Below are 19111 nucleotides of genomic sequence, written 5' to 3' on the forward strand. Positions count from 1 at the left end.
TATGTAGAGAAAGGATGGAAAGAGACTGTGTAGACTACTGGACATTTAGATAAGTAAATAAGGCATCTTGTTTGAGAAGAGAAAGCTCTGAAATGGGTAACTCGTAGTGGTGCAGTTGCTGAGCATAAAGAAACAAAAAATCCCAAGACAAATGTGACAAGTGACCAAAAGAGAACAGAAGAGCTGGAGCATATCCTTATAGCATTGGGCCTGACAGTAGCCAAATAAAATCAAAATCTAACATTTGTTTTTGAAAAATGCCTCATGATAGACAGATGCCATTAATTAACCCATTCTGTGGTCAATAAGATTTTGTAAGAAAGTAATGCTGTGTTTTGTACTTGATATAATATTTGTATGTGCTATAGTGAACATTACAGAATGTAAAAGTGCTGGCCATTGATAGCAGTCAGTAATACACAGCAGCACTGCTGGTATTTTGGACACACTAGTAAACATGCCTGTACATATTTCAGTGAGTTTCACAGATGCCTACCCAAAGCTGGTTCCCTACAGGCCTCCTAGCCAACTCATCTCACCCCCATTGCTGCTGTCTGTTGTACTTAACATCCTCTTCAGCCTCAGCATGCAGATTTTTGGATTTGTGATGGTGCAGAAGCAGCCCTGGTATTCCAAGACGGATATACACAGGTAGGTCCCCTTCCTGGGACTTGGGTGGCACAGGGCAGACATAGAGAGACAGGTCTGCATGATACTATTGATCAGCTTGACTATAGTGTGGATGAGCAGCTGCAAGCAGACCCTCTGCTTCCCCACCAGCTGCTAACAGAGTAAGCAGCGGTGTCTGCAGGTCCCTAACCTCTCCAAAAAGTGCAGCACAGTACTAGTGGTAAGAACACTTCTGATGAGCACTAAGAAGAGCATTGGATGGCTGGGAAGACCAGAGTATCCATGTAGGTTTGAACTCAGGCTCTGCCACGTTCAGTAGGTAAGACTGGGGGCACTGCCAACAACCTACATCCTTGTGACAGCAGGAGCAAATCATGATGATGAGGAAGGATGCCTGATGGTGGTGGAAGCCGGGTGAAATGACCAGGACAGAGATCATTCTCTGACCAGAGTGATGCTTTTTTACAGCGCCTGCCTCTCAGTAGACAGCCACATGGAGAATTCTTCCTCTGTTTCCAGCCTGGGCCTCCATGGGATGGGAGATGGAGCCCTTAATGAAGCAGACAATGGCTACAAGAGCTATGAAAACACCACAGTGTGGCTACTGAGTACCATCAACTGCCTCATTGTTGCTCTAGTGTTTTCTAAGGGAAGGCCTTTTAGGAAACCTATCTACACAAACTGTAAGTGTGGGAAGGGGGGGAGGGATCTGTGAGTTGGTCAGCTCATGAAGTCAATTCACTAGGGCAAAGTTAAAACTTGACCAAAGTGATGCCAGCCAAAAAAGTACGAACCCAATAGTGGATCCCTAAATGACTAAAGGTCAGCTTTTTGGAAGTTTTAGTCTCAGTGGCATCCTTTAATCAGCAGCTCTCTGAGCTGGGCCCACTTTTTGTGCTTCTGTGCTGCTAAAAATTTGGCCCAGACATTTGGGTTTCTGAAACAAACAAATGGAGTTTGATAAAAATCGGTGGAGTTGGCTTGCAGAAGCATCATGGTACTCAAGGCAGCCATATTATGTTAGAGCAAACTCTAATGAAGTCTAGTAGGTCTTTTCTGCCTCTGAATGACTGTCATGAATGGAAGGTCAGCATGTGATTTTGAAGTTCTGGAAGTTGCTGTGAGGCATAGGAGGGCTATTCTTTTTGTCTGTGGGACAAGCTGTCTCTCAGGCAAAGCTCTGTTCAGCTCTTTTGCGCTAAAGAACTAATTTAATGCTGTAGGGTTCATGGCTTGGATGTTTAGGTACAGTAATAGTGAGGAGGGGCCTTTCCTCCCAGGTAGCAGAAAGGTCATCAGTATTGGGCAAAACTCGAGTGAGTGGATGGAGGGTGAAGTTTGGCACATGCCAGCTGGAGAAAAAACTAATTTGCATATCGTTGCAATATTTGCCTTGGGGGGGAGAGAGGGTAGATTCTCAATTACTCAGACTTTTTAGATTCTGATCAAGAGTGAAGTCTTGATATTATTAAAATGGAGGGCAGAGCTCCTAATTATATCAACAAGAGCAAGACTACATCCTAGACTTCTTTCTGAATGACAGGAGATAATGAGCTTGGTGTGAGACTTGCTGAAAGGTTCTCTGGCTTCTCAGTGTGAGAGGTCAGATCAAATGATCAAAGTACTCTTTTGACATTTTAAATCTATGTGTGCAAGGCTCGTCCCAGCCTCATATATATCTGCTTGACTGAGTGAAGCTGGGGTTTTACTCTGTTCATTTTTTCTTTTGCTGAAAATTCTTTGCTATCTAATGTTTTTTTTTTTTTTTGAGTGTTTAACATGGAAAATTATGGTTACAATCTTCCGTAGTAAAGGCAAGCAGCTGAGAGTGCTCATATATCTGTGGTTTTATTTACTTGTTCTTGTCCCTTCAGATGTGTTCATACTGGTGCTCACGGGGCAGCTGGGTGTTTGCCTCTTTCTGGTGTTTGCTGATATCGATGATCTCTACTCTAAGATGGATGTGAGTATTGTTCCACTGCGCGGCCAGTCCCAGTATAAGTGCACTGTGACTGTTTTTAATAAAAGGCACAGATTTCTGCAGGGATGTTTGGCACCTCTGGTGACAAATCAGATTTAATGAGATGGATTTTAGATGATGAGATTGAAGAACCTTCTGGAGACATGGTAGCCCCACAACTATTAGGATATTTAACAAACCAAGATCTGTGCATTTTGACAACTGGACAGCTATACCTTAGCTTGATTGTTTGAGTGAATTGTGCATGCAGCAAGAGACGCCATTGCTGAACTTACCATGATTGGTATGTTGTAGCTTGATAGTTGTGAAGCCAGAAGAAAGGAGCTAGGGCCTGCACCTTTAAACTAAAACACCATGCAATTCTGATTCTCAGCCTGTGCTGCACACAGATCCTCTTGAAAATTCAGCATTCTCAGCAATCTTCGATACTCACTCCCCAACATTTTCAGGCTCCCTGTCTAAATGTCAGACAGCCTGTAATTTCCTAAAGCAGCATTTGGGTTTAGAACAGCTGTAGAGGAAGACTAGTGAGGCTGTCATGGCAGATGATTTGTCTTGGTAAATACCAGTAGGGCTTGGTCTGGCAGAACACAAGCTGGGAGTTGCCTTGTGCAAATTCATTCTAGGAGAAGTGCAAGGGAAGGGTAAGATCTACATCGGCTGTAGGACAGCATTGTCAGTAGACCCAGCCATTAATACGTTAAGGCTGGAAGTTGTAAGGAAGATGTTAATACCCTACGCTGTGACTGTCTCACAGCCTTGTACTAGGAGTCACGGGAACAAAACAACAAAAGAAATACACAGCTATTTTTTTTAGTACATATGTTAACAGAACGATGAAGCGTGGTGGCTTTGGATAACAGGTACTGAACACGATGCTGCTTCCACTCCTGTATCTGTATATGAGAGCTGGCAGGTGGATTTAGAAATGGAAATAATGAAAGAAACAGAAACACAGATGAGAGTAACATACCTGGATTTTGAACGCCAAGCACAGCTGCCTCACCTTGTTAACAGTTTAGAGAGCAGAGGCGGAGCAGGCACACCCAGTTAAAGACTCTGCCACGAGATGGCACTTGAAAGCAAGTCTTAGTCCTGTTGTGGGCTGTGGTGGCACAGGACAGTGTCAGCACTGCAGCCGTGAGGGGCTAAAATGCCTTTGGGGAGAACTGCAAATCTGGGGGGTTTGCACTGGATTTGCTGAGAAGTCAAAAGGAGGGAGTGGCAATAAGAAACCGCAATAGCCTAGCCCTGAAGAAACTGCTGATCCAAATTTTGGATCTGAGCTGCATCTCCAAAATAAGTTGAGCGACAGCCAGAAAACCATTGCTGCCAGCTATGGGAAGCTGGAACTGGGTTTGGAATTTGAAATACTTGGAACTAATTTTGATATTAGGAAGAAAGGAAACATTTAGATTTCCTGCTGCTGTTCTGGAGTACAGTTTTCTCTGCTGGGTCATAAGTTTAAATGTTTCTTTATCAATAATTCCTCAGGATAAGTAGCAATATTGGTTTGTCAGCAATGTACAGCCAATGTGGGATTCTGGCTGTTGATGACACAAGCTCCCACCACTGCCTAGTGTGCACACATTGCTTACTGGATTCTGTTTTCTTCCCAGCTTGTTTGCACCCCCACCACCTGGCGGATCTCCATGGTGATAATGCTTGCAGTCACACTCGCCGTGTCCTTTCTTGTCGAGGTGAGTGTGCTTCTTTGAATGTGGCTGTCACACTATTTGGGGAGACAGCAGGGTCAGGTCCCACTCTTTCTCCATCCTTCTCAGTCCAGCTGGGGAATATCCAGTAAAACTGTTGCTGCTACCTCACACCTCCTCTCTTTCTTCAGAACCCCACATCTGGGTGATTGGATGTAAGGAATGCCAGGCCCAACTACCTTTTCTTTCCTCTAGTGAATAGGATGTATCAGACCCTGTCCCAAGTCACTGAAAGATGAGGAGTCTTTTGGTGTTTTCTACTCAAATCCTGCAGAATCTTTCTGGCGTAGAGCTCTGGTAGAGCTGGTATGAGAAGTCCTCAGTAACAGGCTATGTGAGGGATGTGGATGAACAGGAGAGTGTGGGAGATCTAGGTCTCCACTACTTGCCCTGTGTCCTGTGGATGAAGAGGAAAAGCTGCTGTCTGAGTCCTCCAAAATTTTCCTTTTGCTCTTTCTTTTACAGGAAGCTGTCATTGAGAACAGAGCCTTGTGGCTGCTGCTGAAAAAGACTTTCCGGTACCACTCAAAGAGCCATTACAAGAGGCTGCAGCGGGTGTTAGAGCAGGACTCATCCTGGCCACCTCTGAATGAAACCTTCTTCTCAGATTCTGTGGCAATATCAGTAGAGGAAAATATGGGAGGCCATAGCAATCCAACATTTGACAGCAATGAGGACACACTCTGAAGGAGACTGCGGAGGACATCGAGGACAGTTGCAGTTGGCTATAGAAGGACTATCTCAGAGACATAAGAAAAGAGGAAGGATTGACCAACTGCTACCCCCCATTCTAAGCCTAACTGGTCCTGGCTCATTTTTTATCAACCAGATGCAGAAAAGCTGGCTAGTAGCATGAAGCCATAACACTGTTACCTTCTCTCCCTTCACCCACATAGGAATGGCCAGCTGTACATGGAGCAGCCAGTTGAAGACTGTCCAAGTGCCCATGGTTGAAAGACCATTGCTGCATCCTTCTCACGAGCTGCATTATGCAGTGGTGTCTTTCAGGGATGCTTTTCTCATTGTGCTGAACTTCTACAGTATGTAAATGCAACAGCACCAAGCATTTCTGCATGGTTTATCCAACCAAAAAAATCAGCTTCCACCAGCATGTATTTTCTTAGCCCTCTGATGCTAGGCTGACTTCCTGCTTACCAGATTTTACAGCTCTGTCCACAGCTGGGTACAACAAGACATCAGTCAGTGAGGCTTAGGACCAAGAAGAACAGTTCATTCTGTGGATAAGGTCTGCGTGGGGAAGTTGTCCCCTCCAACTGACTGCACAATTTGTTTTTCACAGCTGTAGCTTGCCCATGCATTTCCTGTGTAGGGTTAAGGAGCACTTTCTGACCACTTCAACACAGGAGATTATATGTTCCCACAATCCAATGCTAAACCGGTCTTGCATTGCCACAGAAACTCAAGGAATTGGGCAGATTGGGAATCATGGTAAAGACTCCTTTGGTCTTTTAAAGTAGCGCTGGAAAACCAAATGCAATCACTGGAGATTATGCATTGTTTTTATTCAACTTGTCTATCAGAACAGTGTTTGAAAAGAGTTTAGCATGCATAAAAAATAACTAATACTATTTTTCTAAAAAGAAAAAGTTTCAACTTGAATAAAGCATTTATTTGACTCAGAGCATTTATTTCCTCATTTTAGACAACTTTGACACAAGTAGATGGGTTAAATACCTCCTAACCTACTGCAATTTATGTAATGGTAAATACCTACCACAAGGCCACATAACGTGACACAAACCAGAAGTGATTCACATTTGTTCATGAATATCTCTCCAAAGTTAAGAAGCATTCCCAGTTTGCAACAAATCCCATTGGTAGGTGAAAGCTAGAGGTTTTATTTCTTGCTCTATGCAGTCCTTGCAGCTTCAGGAGAAAGCATGAGAGTAGGTTAGTGGAGTTATTCCCGCCATCCGCTGTTTGGGGTACAGTAACAATTTCCTTAGAGACCAAATTCACTGTCCTATTTGTGAGCTCCTGCACACAAGAAATACGTTGCTGCATGTAACAAACTGGCAGCTGCAGTAGGCTGCAGACTAGGCAAATATTTATGTCACAATTGGTAATAGTATAGAAGTGTCAACTTTGGCAAACCTATGGAGTTTGTAGGGTCGACAAGATAAAGACCTGCTTGCCTACTGCTGAAATACAGTCTTACCTGCAAGGAAACAGAATAAAGATGCTAGGTGACATTTAACCTATGCCAGTCTTTAAGATGTCAATCTTTTGCTCCTGTGCAAGTCCAGTGTCTCCAGTTGTAGTGGGGCATATTTTATCATCTTCCCTCACTCACATCAGCCACAGTTTGATCAGCAGAGCTATGTGGTCTGTCACCGCTGCACTGAACTGCTTACACAGCTTAACTCCATGGCAATCAGGAGACAGGTGATGTGTTACGCACATCATTGCTGCAGAGAGCTGCGCATACAGACACATCAAAGCTCCCATCTGCTCCTTCACTTCTGGGGGGACATCAGAGCTCCCAGTCCACATCCCCATGCTGGAGTGGTCTCTTTTTTTGCAAATTCTGGGGCTGTGTAAGGGCAGACAGATTGACAGCTCTGGATGTGGCTTTGACAGTCCCTGTCTGCAGTCCAAGCTATTCAAATACAGCTGAAAAAAATCCCCTAGAGGACCGAAGATCCAAGCTCACTTTCTCCTCTTGTGACTGGCAGCGGGCACCGGTTGGGCAGACCCCAGTGATCTTTGCCAGCAGGCACTGTCCATCCTGGTTAGCTCTCTTAAACTAAAGCAAAGGGCAGGCTCCCTGGAGCCCAGCCAATCCACTGAGCCACGCAGCCAATCTTAACAGCTAATGTCAAAATTTGATTTTTCTTTTGAAATACAATTGTCCTAGTTAACGAAAGAAAGAAATTATTTTTATTTTTGTGCTTCACTTTCTTTTATTTGTTACTTGGTTATTTTGATACAACCATCACAGTTTCTGTCTACTACTCAACATGCCAGATCCCAGCCCACTTGTCAGCACACACAAGCAAAGGAGGAAAAAAGCTAAAAGATGCAGACCGTCGCCAATAACAGTTGTAGGTGTGCAATAACATTAACAGGTCAAAACCTTTTACAAGACACACCAGTTTTCCACTCAGGTAGCACCTTTTTTTTTTTTTTTTCCGAAGGAACTAGATGCACTTCACAGGTCTTCAGGAGGATTACAGACGGGGCTGTGGAAACAAAGTACCTGCCAAGAATCAACCAGGAAAACGAGGCACCAGGAGCTGGTACCTATAGCAGCCAGGTCAAGGAAAGGAAGCCAAGAACTCTGTTGCCATACAGTGCAGGTGCCTGATGCCAACAATTGAATTTAGAGGACTCATTACTCTCTCTTGTAACATCTAAACTGGGTCTTGCCAGCCCATGTTCCCTGGCCCAGTGGCCAGCAGCCAGGCTGTGCAGCGGCCCTGACAGCAGCACCCCTGGGCACCGCCGGCTGCCCTCTCCTTCCTGCACGGCCCCTCCAGCCCCGCTCCTCCTCCTGAGTGCCACTGCACAGAGCTCGCTGCTTGCTCACTGCTGACACACATGAGCCTCCAGCTGCCCCTCGTGGTGGTGTTATTGCTACTGCTAAAGCTTCCCGACCTTTCAGGACACAAATGGTATGGGAGCATCCCACCCTCTCCATATAGACAGAAGAGCAGGAATGCGGGCATACCAGCCCGTGGCTTGGCTCCAAGGATGTAAGCAGGGCAGGCATTCACCAACTGGACCAGCCATGCTGCCCCAGTGACTGGGTGGTCAGTGAGGTCAGGCAAGTATATGGTCCAGGGAACAGCATAAGGACACGTCGAACCTTCCACGCCAGTTTTGGTGGCCACATCCTGGTGATGGAGGGTGCCTCTGCAGGGCTGCAGGCACCATGGCGCTGTCTCCAAAGTCTGGGGACATCGGCAATGCCACAGGCTGATGATTGTCTTCCTCTGCCTGGAAGTCAGGCCACAGGGAATGGGCCTGGGTCACTGACAGGATCCTCAGGACAAATGGAGAATGTCCCAGGAAGGCAGCTGGAATGAGTGGCTAATTACTGGCATGTGTTCGGTTCTGTGGACTGTGAGCGCTGGAGAACATGCCAGGTTGTTACAAAGAACAGATTTTACATGCTTGTTGTAGCTGCCTTTTAAACTTCTAGGGAGAGGAGATTATTTGAATGGAATATTTTGTGCCTGATTAACTACAGATTACACTGAATACAGCCTGACTTATTTGCTGAAATAAATATCAATTTAATTATAAATTTTTTTTGTTTGTTTGTTTTGTTTTGTTTTGTTTCTTCTTTGGGGACAGAGGGTGCTGTTTTACTGCCTTCTGTACATTACCTGCTGGTTTCTTTATACAGCAACAGAGTCTTTTGGCATGGCTACAGCTTCACGTTTCCTTACAGCTGAATGGACACATGGTCCTTGGGCAAAAATAGAGCTTTAATAAGTGCACAAAGGAGAAAAAGAACCTGAACAGCGGTAAGGTTGGACATGCTGTGCACCAAGAAGGAGGGTTCAAACTGCAAAATGTGAGAGGATGAAAAAGGCAGGCAAGCCCCAGCACGTCCCTCGCCCCTCTTTCTTTCTGGGCTTCCTCCTGCCCTGTGGTGTGGCTCTGGATGGTGAGCTCTTCGTCCTGCGGATTTGCCTCTCCCAGGAGCTGCCAAGATCCCCTGTGCTTGACTAAGCAGCTGGAGAGGGCCTGGAGATGTGTCTGCAGGAGCTGTACAGGGCTGGAGTTGAACTGAAGAGCTCTGGATTGCCCCCCAGCAGGGTCTCCTTCTCCATTGCAGTCCAGCAAAGCTGTGGGCCCAGCCTTCTGGTTGGGCTTGTCAGTTAGGAAGGTCGTAAATGCTTCTCAGTGTAACCCCCCGTGCAAAATGAGGGCCCTTGCCAGGCATCTTGGGGAAATGGCGGCAGAGGCAGAGCTCTGAACAAGCTCTCCAGGTCTCTCACCTTACCCTTGTTGCCCTTCTCTTGCTGTCTGAAACACCTGACTCTGCCATACATCCTCAGTGCCTGCCAAAGTAAAGGCAGAGACCCACCAGAGCCAAGCTGCGAGTGGAATAATTTCCTCCCGTCTCACGGATCTCACTGCCCTCCTGTATCTGTGACTCAGAATGACAGTCACAGTTTCGGCAAGGGGATACTCAGCTGTGGTTAGCTACACCTCCTGCTCTGGCATACACTTACACCACCTCCCCATTTTTTTGGTACATTTTTCCTCCAGCTACTGAGTGCAGAATTTTACTAAATTTCATATGGTGACTCCATATGGCTAACATGCCCAAATCATGCTGCTTTTTTTCCTTCCTCTAAAGCAGATGCTTCTACCAGCTCAGTGTCATGAGCACGTTTCGGTTGCCTTCTCCATCCTATTATCCAGGCTGCTATCAAAAATATGAATATTTTGGGTTCCCCTGGGATGGACAGCAAACCACTGACAGCTACTTTGAGTTCAACTGTTCAGCCCATCATGAAAGGATCCTATTTCCCAGTACCCTCATATCTCTTGAGGAGCTCTATCAGAAGCCTTACTGAAGTCTAAATATGCCACATTAGCTGCTTCTCTCTTATTCCCTGGAGCATCTCCCTGTCAGGGAGGAAATGAGATTGGTTTGATAGGATCTTCCTCTGACAGATCCATGTTAGCTGCTCCTTATCACTTCACTATCCCCTAGCTACTTACAAACTGGTTAAGAATTTTCTCTTGCAGCCTTCTGTGTATTCAGGTTGGGCTGACTGCCCTGTAATTCCCCAAGTCTCCAATTCCCCGAGCCTCTCTTTTTCACCTTTAAGATGCTGGCACCACAGCCTGGTGGGACTGGGGCTGGAGGTGTCCCACCCAGCTCGGAGAGCTCTTTGTAAATGTGCTAGCAGTGGGCAGCCTGCTGCCCCACATGAGGGGACTGCTGAGACTCCAGTCCAGAGACTGGAGATCATATTGATGTAAATAAAACACACCTCACCCCAGGTGATCGAAATAGAGAAAACTAATGAAACCACCCTGCTAATGATGCCTCGCATGAGTTCCCTTCCCCTGGAGAGTTACAGGAGGCATTGGTTGGTCTTAAGCAACCACCTGCTTGCAGTGGTTGCACTTTACCTCTTTGTGTACAAGCCTTTCGCCACAAGAAGGTTATAGAGGACACAGATGGACCTCGTGAAAGGCCAAGGTGCCAGCACTACACAGTTCCTCAGATATTAGTGTTTCTTCTTAAAACAATAGAGTGGAGTGACCTGCAAGTGTATCACATCCTGGTTGCTGCGTGCCAGTGGCCGGTAAGCAGAGCAGTGTGGTGGAGGAGGTTGGTGATGTCCCCTCAGAGGAAAGGGAGAGGCAGAGGGGACTGTGTACTGATGTTGAAATCTGACTTCAGCCAGATGGTTCAAAATGACAATGCTTAGGAAAAAAACAGAAGGGAAAAAAAAAGAAAAAGAAAAAGAAAAAGAAAAAGAAAAATATGCATTTTCCTACCATCACCCTGATTTTTCAGGATTCTTCAGTGTTTGGTCCAGCTTTGCTGTTTCATGGACACCACTGCAGCTGCAGACACGGATCTGGCTGGACCATGCAGGGCCATCCCCAGGTAGACTGAGGATGCAGCAAAGTGACAAGTGCTCTTAGCTCATCGCAGTACCAGACAGCCTGGCCTCTCCTTGCTCTGTTTCAAAGAGAAGAAATACGGATAAATAGTTTTATTTCTAGCAGTCTGCCTAGTAAAAGGTGCTTCTCTCAGTTGTTGGAATATTTTCCAGGATGAAGCTGCAGATAGAGGGAGAACTGGTGGACTTCAGACAAGCTCTGCAGTCTCTGGGCATCATTCTCTCTCCTACCTAGGGGAAGAAAAATTTGGAAGAATTCCTGATTTGCCGTCACAAAGATTGCACAACGTCTCTGTTCTATGGGGTCTAAATCCTCTAGGCTCATCAGTGACAGTCTTCCTGTGGCTGAGCCAAGAAGAGTTTTCTAGCAGTCTGAGCAAACTCAGGGCCATTGCCTCTCTTCACACAAATATGTAGTTTATTCCAGGCCAATAATACAGCACATCTCTCCTGCCTGGATAAATGGTCATTTTCAGGCTTTGTGACAGAAGGAGAATGGGAGTGAGACAGAGCAATTTTAGGATAATGCTTGGAAAATGTCCCTGACAGCGGGGGCGCAGGAGACTGGAAGGTGTGCAGTGCGGCTGTGCTGCCCAGCTGGGCTTCTCCAGAGGATCCACCCAGCCCCTTTGCTTGCCTTGTATCTCAGGCAGAATTTGAAGCAAAACGTAGGTTTGAGGGGATGCCCAGAGCTAGTGGGGGGGGTTCAAACCAGATCTACCCCTGCAGGTCAGTGCCCCAGTACGCATGTCCACTGTGCTGAAGCCAAGTCCAGACCCAGGCACTGCGACCTTGTCCCCAGAGGAGACTCCTCTTGCTGACTCTCTCACAGGACAAAGGGGTTCTTCGGGTATCAGATGATAAAATGGCAACAGACCATGGACTAAGTCTGATGGATTTTATTTTAACTACATACAACAAGTACCAGTATAATTAAGCCTGAGCAGAATGTGAGCAATCTAAGCAAAAGGAAAAGGAAAAGGGAAAAGCCACCAGGCACAATACTGTTAACGACTAATCTTACCTGCTGATGAGCCAGAGTCAGGAAACTTGCTGACCTCTCCTGTTCTCTGTCTTGATGTTAGACATCCCCTTCACCAGGCAGCACTGCTGGACCAGCCAGTGAGAGCTACCCCAAGCTGGTGCTGGGGCACTCTCTTTGTGGGATTGAGACTCCGTGGCTACTGCATGCTTAATAGGATGGCATGGGATTTGTCTTTTATACAAAGGCCTGAGAATGAAGCTGGGCATGTTCTGGGTAGCTGGTGATCCATAAATCTGATAGTCTTTTGATGTCCTGGAGGAGGACATTGCTTATGCTAACATTTTTTCAGACTGTCACACAATTGATCGCAGGTTCCTTTACATAAGCTGGTTATGCAAGCACACAGTGCCAGCCAGCTCTTGCGTTGGCCTGTGCCATACCTGAGGTAAGGAGCATCTCACCACAGGCATCCTGCAGGGAGTGCCTGGTGCTGGCCTGGCTGCTCTGGGGCCAGCTCACTGCGGGGCTGAGGCACCCTCCCACCCCTTTCCTTGCCCTGTGCCTTGATTTCTCCCTGGCACCAGACCACAGAAGCCCTCCCTCTGTGCTCTGCTCCAGCCTGTCCCACCCCGGTGAGCACAGCGATACCAGGAAACAGAGAAATGCACGTGTTACACAAGCCAGGCATTTAAGGGCTTTACACGTGAGGATTTTCCTCCCTCTCCTGGGAGCATAATAAGAAATGTGTGTGCAATGAGACTTTCAAAAGGCAGTGGAAAGGACAGCAGTGAGAGCTGACTGTAACACTGCTCCGAGCTCAAGCTTGACATTGCATGATCCCACCAACAAGGACATCCAGGGCCGAAAACAAGGCAGTCAGATGGAGGAAAAGTTTTGGAAGGATCATTACATGCTCCTCAACAAGGATGAAGAAAATGAGCTGGTAAGGAGTGGGGGACTGCGGTGGTTTCTTTGTGTACCTCTTTTCCCACATGCTTCTTTTGGATATGCCTCTGCTTCTTTGTTTTCACCCACCATTTGGGCACCGTCTCTTCCGCATAGCCTTGGTGAAGGCAAAGCCTTGCATCAGTCCTTGCTGACTTTGATTTTGGCCAAGCAAGGGCTGAGGAACATAGTACTTCAGTCCAGAGGCATGGACCATGGAAGAGACCTCTTTGCCCACCAGAAGTCATCTGGCCACGGAGCAGTGTCCCTTTCCTCCCTCTTTATTCCATTGTCTTTTCCACCCTAACTGTGATTCTCTCTGCTGATAGGTACCCTTCCCATATCATCATGTCACTGGAAAGCAAGTCACAGGGAAGGTGCTTACAAATGAGTTTTATCCTTGATCTTTCTCTGAAGCAGCATTTAAATCTCTTCTTCTGCCATGCAGGGTCTCCGCTGCTTAGCAGGTCTAGGAAAACTGTGCAGATGGCTGAAGTCTACTGCAATTTCGTGAGAGGAATCCATTTATGTCTTTTATGGCAGCATTTACAGAGCAAAACTTTGTCCTTATGGGCTTTTAATTAATATTAATTGAATCTACGTCATATTTTTGATTGTAACTGATTATTGACTATTGATCATTGATTATGTGCAGCAGCCTGAAAGGGCTGCACTAAAGGAGTTGGAAACCCTTCCTCTGCTTGCTAACGTGGATTGATTACTCTGAGCCAGGTGATTGTGGGAGTAAGGCCTTCCCCTCCAGCTGTCTGTGCAGGGAACAACTGGAATACAGGTGTTCTCTGTGCATGAGGTGGGCACAGAAGTAGAGGCCTCTGCACAGGTGTAAAATATATATGCATGTGCATATATGCATGTGCAGGGCTACCTGCATATGTGATGCATGCACTGGAAGCACAGAAGTGATCTTTTCCCACGATGGGATCCTCTGTCCTCTGCAAGCAGATGGACACTAGCAGAGGCTTCCCAGCAACTGCTCAGTGTCACTGCCCAGCCTTGGGGACTGAGAAAATGCCTGCACTATGGTGATGCAGGCACTGAGGGCATGCACGGGTGGGGGAGATGCTGCCCCACAGAGCACACCTGTGTCTCTGCACCAGGTTTGCTCACAGGGCTACTAATAGTGGTGGGGCTTCAGCACTGCTGGCTGCCTCTGGTAAATCCCTGCTGGGTTTTGCCTGCTGCGTGTACAGCTCAGACTAGGGAGCTCAGGCTGGCTGAAGTGGGCTGGATTCAGCACAAAATCAAAAATGTGTCCTGGGAGACAGGTAAGGATTTAGCAAGTGATCCTCTGTGTCATACATAGCTACAGGCAGTGTCCTTCAGGGTGTCACTAGCTGGTGTGGGGAGGTGGCCCTCCAAGCATGCATGTTTCTACGAGCTTAGGAAGCAGTGGCAGTACCAGCTCCCTAATGGGGATGGAGGGCCAGCAAGGGTGGCTGGGGGAGGCTGTTGCCACAAGCAGCCCTTTAGCTGGGAACCAGTGCTCCCAGCTGAGCTGCACCCACCTCCAGGAGATGCCTCCCTCACCCCATCCAGCCTGTGGCTGCAGCCCTGCTGGCAGGGAAGGGCCCTGGCTCTGCCCTGGAGGCTGCTGACGCAGCATGCATTGTGCAAGGCTGCCTGGCTCGGGCTGGGCATTGCTTTTTGTAACACGTCCTCTTCCTGTCTTGTTTGCTTCCAGGTGCTGCACTTCTTGGGGACTGTTCCTTGTGCAGGCAGGTGCTGGCTCATCAGGGCAGTCCTACAGTGAACAGGGGTTCCCGCAGCTCTGGCTCTTGGCACAACCTTGTGAGCACTGAGCGTGCCGTCTCTGGGCACGGGTTGTGTGTTAGCAGGGGTTCCCTTGTACCCAGCTGGTACAGGATGGTCCGGCTGTTCAGCTGTGTGTTGTGGCTGTATCAGAACTGACTGCTCTGTCCCTCTGCTTGGGTTCATGCCCGGGCTCAGCCCCGTTGTGCAGTTGAACAGCTGGATGGGCAGCTCCCAGCTTTGCACCCACCTAGTCCTAACACTGTGGCTCTTCTCAAGCTTTGGCTGAGGTCTTGACTCTCTCCACTGCTTTGTGGGTGAGCTGTGGTCCCAGCTATTGCACCAGCCTTCCTGCTTTCCAGGCATGCCTTTGTCATTTATTCATAAAAATGTTGCTATTTAAAGGCAAGCAAATGAAGATTGCTGTGAGTTTCCCTAGCTATGGACACTGGTTTGTCCTCCAACCCTGAAAACATCTGTGGTTATTGGCTTAAACTTTGGTGCCCTTCAAAAAAATGATATTTTGCATGTTGCACCTTTAAAAGCTGCAGTGCCATTTTGTAATGGATTTTGCTAGCTGGTACAAGGGCTGCATGATTATCTTTATTTCAGCTGAACTGCATTGATTTCAGCTTAGTTTATGTTGATTATGATCAGAGTTCAGATAAATCAAGTTAATTGCTCACTTAAAACTGAATAGGTGCTTACTCCACTGCTTTTTAATCACTTTAAAATTATACCTGAACTTGAACCTGTGTAATTGTTGGTACTAGCCCTCACCAAGGAGCTCTGCCTTGTTGCGTATTCTATCCTGTAAAGCGCCAGCCTTCCTTCTGTCATTTCTCTGGTGTGTAATTCAGATGTGGGACTTCCTCATTTTTATACTTTTTACATTTTAAAATAACATTTCCCTGCCACTTCTCAAATGCAGGTGCTGTGTCAATAGCAGGTTATGCTCCCATGTCACATTGTGTAGTTTAATTGGCAAGCTCCTCTGGAAAACACCCAGACCCTGCAGTGTAGTCACACGTAGATATAAAGGAACATTTCCTTTTACTGCCTACCTCTGCCTACAACTGCAGAATCACTGAAAGCCTCCTTGGGGGCAGGTGCCTCACGCTCCAGTGGCCACACAGTGTGGGTACAGCTACGTGAGCTCTGGCTCGGGTGTCTCACCCAGGTGATGGTGCAGGGCTCCTCCTGCAGCTTCTTGCAGGGGCCTGTCCAGCAGCACCCCAGAGCAATGAGGGTGATGCTGCGGCTGCCTCCCTGCACCCCTGCCCTTGCCAGCAGCCCTGGGGGATGTTGCTGGGCTTTTTGGGGCAGGGAAGGGAGCCAGGAGATGGCCAGGAAGCACCCTGTGTGGGGAAACGAAGGGGATTGCTGCAGCAGAAAGGGAGACACCTCACTGAGGTAATGGTTTTATTTCCAGTGGAAGCTCCAACACAAAAATGAAATAATCATTTGTCAGGTTTTCACTTCATCCTTAAACAAACAAAAGCTCTTGTCCCAAGTAAGTGTTTACACAAGTTACACTAGCATGGGTGTCACAGAGGGAGGCCCGTCGTGGGGGCTGCCTGGGTTCCTGCTCTGGTGCCCAGGGGCAGGCAGAAAGGCACAGACATGGCTGCTGGTGAGTAAGCGGGGCATCCAAATCCAAAAGGGCCCTTATGTACTCATTTTCAAGGTACAGCATGCATGGTGGAGGGTAACACGCCGGTAGGTACAGTACCTGGCACCTGAGAGGACTTGTGTGGGGCTCGGCCATTTTCTCTCCCCCAGGCAGAGTCTGTTCTGTTCCTCCTCTGCAAGGTGGGCTTTGGCACTGAGCTCACATGGAGACATTTGCCTGGGTTGCAGACAGGTGCTGACACTGCAGAAAGACATGTTACTGTGACAGGTCTTGATGTTAAAAGCTCCAGACCAGAGTTAATTTCTCAGAAATTCTCGGAGAGCTGACACGAGACCACTCCTCTGTCGGCAGCAGCCTGGCATCCTCCTCCTTCCAGCAGCTCCGCGTGCTTAACTATGCCACATCAATCAGCAAACTCTAATTTCCTAAAATGACCTCAGGCTGCTATGAGGGCCTCAGTCACCAGTGTTTCTTTTCAATAAGCTTGAGCTTTCTGATGAACAAATGCCAAGGTCAAGCTTGTTAACAAAGAGTGCTTTCTCTTTGCTGTACAGGAGATTTTTGGCTACAAAACCCAAGGCTGCCGCAAGGCCTTGTGCATTGCTGGATACATCTTGTCCTGTGGGGCTCTGCTGCTGCTGTTCTACTGGAAGCCGGAATGGGATGTGTGGGCAAACTGCATCCCCTGCAGCTTGGAAGAGGCGGACGTAGTTCTGCTCAGAACCACCGTAGGTTCACCCTCATACCTTACTGCTGTTTGCAGAACCTATTGCTTTCCCAAATTGGGCAGCTTGTCTTCCTGTGCCTGCATGACGCAGCAGGCTACTAACACTCTCCACATTTGGAAGTGTAGGGGCAGGGATGAGTCAAGCTTCAGTGCAGCTCTGCCTCTTCCCATCCTCTATGTACAAGAGGTAGAGCCAACTGCCTTTGTAGGAGGGATCATCTTCAAAAATTGCATCTGATAGTAACCTTTCTTCTTTGAAGTTATCAGAGAATGTTGAGATGGGTTTTGGAGAGCTAGATTTTAGGCATTAGTTGTATTCTGGGACTCCATCACTAGAAAGTAAAACCTAACACAATTCTATCAAAGCAAATACTTAAAACACTTAATGGTCAATATTGCAATGATATCCCTAATATAAATGCACTCTAACCACTAAAAGAGTAATCTACTGCTTATTGTAACTAGTTAGATGAGACTAAAGTGATTAAAGGACAATTCAGTCTGACAAGTGCATCTGTAACAGTAAAGCTGAGTTGCTGTTAGCTGTGGATGTATAAGAAGTAACACAGCATTATAGGAGATCTGCAGAGCACAGGAGCTGTTGCTGAGGATTCAATGTCCACACTAAAAATATTTCAGAAAGCTTTTACTTCCAGCTAGCTCTAGTCTGGTCCATAGACTGAATATCCACCCAGTAGCTATTGAAGCACATCTGGCTTGGTTTCATCTTCTCTGAAATTCCTCCGAAGCATGAATCACAGCAAATGGAGATGACTGTGTGATTGACTTCAAAGTGCTTTACTGATCGGTGCTAAAGCACCGATACCCAGCATCCCTGTTGCTATGGGCTTACATTTGCTATGATTGCAATGATGCTATGGTGCTGCTGTTCTCTGGGAATCTCATATGTACTTCTCAGAGTCAGGAAGCATTATCTCAGGCAACATTTGGAGTTGTCAGTAAACTGGGCTCTATTTCCTTAGGATGAGTTTCAGAGATGCACCCGGAAGAAGGTGACCTGGATTGATTTGTCTGCATTGCCACTGCCTGATGGCAGTAATTCAGAATGTCCTCTCGTAGCTGATAAAGACTCTGTTATAAACAGAGCTGTAAAGAAGCCACAATTAAAGGTAAGGAGAAACATGGCAGGAAGATGATGGGTGAACTAAGGAGTCAAGGCACCTAGAGGCTCCCCAAAATGCTCTGTCAGCATCTTCCTGCAAATCCTGTTTTCATAAGCTGAAGCTTTCTCCTAAGACAAGGGGAACTGTTTCTGTAACATAGCGAGGTGGTTTTCCCTGAAAGTCAAAAGGAATTTCTGCTGTTTGATCTTGCAGGTGAGATGTATACAGGTGCAGAAAATCCGTTACATTTGGGACTTTTCTGTAAAACAGTTCAAGAGAGTTGGGTGAGTGTCAGCAACCTGTTATAAAATACTTTGTAGTGGGGGAGTCCCTTGTGTGAACTCTCTTCTGTTCACCCAGATCATTAGAAGACAGCAATACATGTCACAGCATACACCACAAGTTTGGAGCTGGCCTGACAAGGGAAGACCAGAAGATCAGGTACAGTCTACATATGAGTTGATACCTGAGCTAATTATGACCATATGACCTATTAATTTTCTCTGTATTAATTTCACGTGAGGTTCTTGCTACTCACCATAGTAGTAAGGCAGTGCAAACTGCATGGGTGGCATTCAGGAAGGTGCAAAATCATTATCCCCCACACCTTATTGAGCTTTTTGTGTTCTGAGTGATGCCAAAGTAAGTCTGGGGAAAACACCACCAGTTCCAGCTTGGGTTCAGGGCACAGCAAGCCTTGACTGGCTTACCTTGCCAGCATCTCCTTAAAAGCCCTCCAGAGAGCTCATCATGGGACTTAGCAGCAAACTGACAATCTTTTCAACAAGGAAATAGCAAACTTCTGCCTCTGGGTAAAATCCTCTCAGATACAATAGCTTCTTGACAGATTTATTTGTCCTGCTCAGCCAGCTGTGTCCCCAGGAGTTACCTGTTTAGATAATTGTTAATATTATTTGGGCACACAGCTTTCTGTACGAAGTCTTACCTGTGTGACTAAGCTATAACATGGGGAACTCTTCT

General features: G+C 46.9%; 2 protein-coding genes across 2 annotated transcripts in view; both read left to right on the plus strand.

Moving 5' to 3' along the window:
- LOC118246927 (probable cation-transporting ATPase 13A4) overlaps positions 1-5013 on the plus strand; it is a 38909-nt gene extending 33896 nt beyond the window's left edge. The window contains exons 26-30 of the mRNA XM_035544438.1: positions 477-651; positions 1099-1313; positions 2505-2593; positions 4231-4311; positions 4792-5013. Of these exons, the coding sequence (XP_035400331.1) occupies positions 477-651; positions 1099-1313; positions 2505-2593; positions 4231-4311; positions 4792-5013 (782 nt within the window). The remainder of the gene's footprint in view (positions 1-476; positions 652-1098; positions 1314-2504; positions 2594-4230; positions 4312-4791) is intronic.
- Positions 5014-12811: 7798 nt separating this feature from the next.
- Positions 12812-19111, plus strand: part of LOC118247059 (probable cation-transporting ATPase 13A5) — a 30708-nt gene continuing 24408 nt past the window's right edge. Inside the window, exons 1-5 of the mRNA XM_035544742.1 lie at positions 12812-12874; positions 16834-17007; positions 17990-18136; positions 18344-18414; positions 18491-18571. Of these exons, the coding sequence (XP_035400635.1) occupies positions 12812-12874; positions 16834-17007; positions 17990-18136; positions 18344-18414; positions 18491-18571 (536 nt within the window). The remainder of the gene's footprint in view (positions 12875-16833; positions 17008-17989; positions 18137-18343; positions 18415-18490; positions 18572-19111) is intronic.

The sequence above is a fragment of the Cygnus atratus genome, chromosome 9 (assembly GCF_013377495.2).
Source record: "Cygnus atratus isolate AKBS03 ecotype Queensland, Australia chromosome 9, CAtr_DNAZoo_HiC_assembly, whole genome shotgun sequence".
NCBI classification, from domain to species: domain Eukaryota; kingdom Metazoa; phylum Chordata; class Aves; order Anseriformes; family Anatidae; genus Cygnus; species Cygnus atratus.